Raw genomic sequence first — 4,054 nt, 5'->3', positions numbered from 1 at the left:
TGGAATCCACTTTAAAGCAAATGCTTACTGTATGGCTAGTTGGTCCTGTTGTCGAACTCTGGAATAGTTACCAACAACATCAGATAATTCGGAGAGCTTAGCCTCCAATCCAGCTACCCGCTGTTCCTCCGTTGATGCTGTGACCCTCGCTTGTTCTTCTGCCTCCTTTGATTTCTGCTGTTCCAATTCCACTTGCATTCTGTGCTGAGCCTATTAAGTCAGAAATAATTAGAAAATTATTTGAACAAAGTACTCCTGGTATTTTAAAAAATGTTTCTTGTCTTTTCTGTTGGTACACATATTTCCAAAATTTGAGCAGTACACACCAGGAGGCAATTTGAAAAATATCTACACTCTTTAACATGCACAAGTTCCTATATGAGACTGAAAGATGGTGTGATGTTGTAACTTGCATTTCAGGCCTTTAGAACCAGGGCCCAAAAGACTGTAAGGATCTCCAAAGTCCAGCGCTACCCGAGTTAAGCTATAATACTCTGGCGATATAGCAGTTAAGCAAAAAGACAACAAAGACCTATTTAAAATATACAAAATATCTACAATGGTAAGGAATCTACCACTATCTACTAAGGCATGCTTATACGAGGCAGTGGAGTTTCTAGTAGCATTGACATAGGGGGTGGCTGGTGGGGTGCAAATGTAAACTGAAGGGATTTGAATAATTTTTAACTACTTGAAGTAAATTTTTAGTGGTGGGATGAGGGTGACTGAGGGGGATGGTTTCTTGAGGGAGGCATCCATCAACCCCCTTAAGCAGGTATATATAGAGCTACATCTACAAAGATTTCTTGCGATGCGACAAAATATTAAAATTAAAGTAACATGAGAATTTGGCTCTACCTTCATTTCTGCCATTTCTCTCTGTAGGTGTAGAAGCATAGGTGACGGTTTGGAAGACTTAAGTTCTGTGTCCCTTAGCTTAGCACGAACAGCACCAAGTTCATCAGATAAACGTTTCACTGTCTTTTCATATTCATTAACCCTGTATTTAATATCAGTATTGAAATATAATATTGTAAAGTATTGATAAGTACAACTAAAAATTTAAAATGCTCAGATAGCATAAAACAGACCTATACAGAAAAAGCTCATCAAGGAACTTAACAAGGCGGCCGGAACGGAACTCTTGTTTGACTTTTCGGCGACGCGGATATGATAGTTGATAAGTAATAATAATTGCAGATCAATAAGTATTGACATGTACTGATGAATACTGAACATTACTGACAATAAGTATATTAATATAAATATTTATAAGTACAAATAATTATCAACATGTCTGTAGTGTATTGAAATGTTCTGAAGATTGTAAGTACAGTATTATAATGCGTACTGATAAATATTGATAAGTACTGAAATACTGATAAGTAGGCCTATTGATAGACATGTATTGATTAGTTTTGATAAGTAATTTTTATATTTTTCCTCAAGTGAATAAACGATATTTTTGAATTAAATTGAAATGACCAATGATAAGGTCATATAGTATGTTGAGAGTCGAATGGTTGAGCGGTTAAGTGAGGGGTGCTGCAACATACAGCCATAATATCGGCGTTCAAAGAGCTCACCTAATGGTTCTGGTGGTGGAACAATTTTTCTATTCAAATGTTACGTACCGCACGGGCCCAGAGCCGTTCGTAGACTCAGGTATTCGTAAAATCGGGGTTGACCCAAATTCCTATATATTTGCACTGATACTACTTACACTGGCATAAACTAGGCCTAGGCTAGGCCTACAGGCTTACGCAGCTAAGTCTGAGGGGGCCTAGGCCTACAGTTGGCAGCTTCTAAGCATTCTGATCTAGATCTAGGCCCTGCACAAATTCGTTTTTATCAGACATTTTTACCTTCTTAAATACCTAGATCGTGGATTTTATTCCAACACAACTTCCATAGATACTTGTTTATTATATATATTGATCATTCAATAAAACAATCAAGCACTATGTTGAATTTTAAAGCTGAAAACGATATTTGAAAGAGAAGTAAAATTTGTCGCATACACATGTGTGAAGCCATAAAAAACACTCACTTTGAAGAGGTCCGTTAGAGGGCCTCCTTCACTTGAGAATTACATAGTACTGTATAGTATGGTGTGTTGTGTTGTATGCATGGTAATAACAGGTACAATTCGAGCGGGTTTTTTTTTTTTTTTTAATCTTTCGCTTCAATTTTTATGACGTCATTACCTTTATATTACGTTTGTAAAATCGGGAATTCGTAAAAGCGGGGTTCGTAAATGAGGGGTTCTACTGTACTCCGTTGTAGTGTTTCATACAGCCCCTGCTGTGGACAGATGAGCGACAGCTGGTACTGGTTTCCCGGGTGGCTCAGACATGAAGAGAAGCAAGTTATTGTACAAGCTCTCCACACCTTAAATGCTTTGTTACAAAAAACTTTATAATCTACATTACATTACAGTACATACACAGTTCAGCTTACCTGTTTGGTGCAGCACTTTGCCTTTTTGCTTCTTCCTGCAAATCATCAACCTAAAATGCGTAACAAACATTGATTAAATCAGGTTTTTTTTTTTTTACAATGTCTTGTACTCTACCATCAAATTTTTTCAAATATATTCACTATGTAGGGGTCATGCTGTTAACCTGCACGTGGTGACCCTGCTACGACTGTTCCAACAGCAACTACAATCCACTATTTGTGATTATTCACTAAAGGAAGCTACATTAACACCTGTAGCTCCTGCGATTATGGATTCAAACAAATGAACAGACGAACTATGTGGCCTATTTATTGTTACAGCTTCGGCGAGTTGAGTGGAGGTATGGTAAGGCAGGCAACCATCAACTAAAGCCTTAACATCGGCGCTAGTTAGAGATGCTGCTTGCCCGGGGTTAGGTTGGTAGAACCAAGTCTTCTTAAATAGTACTTAATACTGGAGTTGCAATGTATACATCTGGCGTGTCTGAACCCATTAAATTTACTTGATGTATTGTGAGTGGATTTCCCGTACGATTAAAAATTGTAACGGTACTGGGTTTGGTCTACAGGAGTTCGTGCTTCGAACAGGTCATTTCAATCATAGAAGCCTTTTGATGGAGAAAGTGTACCTTTTTAGCAAAGGTTTGCCTAGGTCGAAACTAACTCCGACTATATAAAATTGATTATAAAATTGAAAAATATTAATCTTATTATTGTAGTAGTGATACTATGTACACGTTTAAATTATTGTTAGTTATTTGTTAACGTCATCATATATACATTTAAATTTAATGTACTGTTTAAGTATGAATTCCTATGTCCATGTAAAGTTAATCTTTTCTATTAAATTGTACATTTTAAATAATATAGTAATAGGCATAGCCGGGGTCTAGCCTAGGCCTAAACGAGTGACTATATCATGTGAGTGTATAACATTTATATTATGGAAAATATGAATAAAACGTAAAATTGTGAAAAATAAAGGAAGAATAGGAAAGAGATTTGGAGCGGCTGAAATATTTCCGAAAATATACAATATTATTCCATATGCTATTATTGCATTACGTTTTTGTATACAATTATTTACACATATAATTTTATTAAAACAAAAACAAAGAGAGGCATCTACCACCAGAACATAATATATTCATTTTAAATGTATGTATGAAAATATATGCTACCAATGGAGGGATTTCTTTATACAAAATATATAAAAATATTATTTTCCAATTTAATTTTTATACAATTCACGGTAAAAGTGCTTACTAAATGTTCCAGTCGTTCCTTCTCTGTTCTTTCTTGCGCTAGAAGAGTCTGAAGTTCTCGTAGCATTACAGCATGGTCAATGTGTTCCTGTTCTCGTTCATTTTGTTGAGTTCTCAATGTTGCTTTTGCTTCATTAAGTTGTTCCGTTAACTCCTCCTTAACTAATTTCAGTTCTCCTTCGACTTCATTAATTTTTGCAATCTTTGCTTCATTATCTTCCTAAAAATAAATCCAAGAATTCTTAAAAGTATTTTGTTAACTAATATTATTATTTTGTATATTTATTTAAGAGGCATATACAAGATAGTAAATGCAACCTCCACCAACT

The 4,054-nt window shown here is 35.5% G+C and overlaps 1 protein-coding gene across 1 annotated transcript; it reads right to left on the bottom strand.

Moving 5' to 3' along the window:
- Positions 1-23: 23 nt before the first annotated feature.
- LOC117100455 (GRIP and coiled-coil domain-containing protein 1-like) lies at positions 24-3,945 on the bottom strand (the record flags this gene model as incomplete). The annotated part of the gene is made up of 4 exons (XM_033240157.1): positions 24-210; positions 859-1,000; positions 2,461-2,510; positions 3,727-3,945. Coding segments are annotated over 4 exons (597 nt in total), but the record flags the coding sequence as incomplete, so codon positions are not given.
- Between the last annotated feature and the right edge of the window lie 109 nt (positions 3,946-4,054).

The sequence above is a fragment of the Anneissia japonica genome, unplaced genomic scaffold (assembly GCF_011630105.1).
Source record: "Anneissia japonica isolate Jap-2015-1 unplaced genomic scaffold, ASM1163010v1 scaffold151417_len4054_cov128, whole genome shotgun sequence".
Taxonomy (NCBI): Eukaryota; Metazoa; Echinodermata; class Crinoidea; order Comatulida; family Comatulidae; genus Anneissia; species Anneissia japonica.
This window is presented reverse-complemented; position numbering and strand designations above follow the sequence as displayed.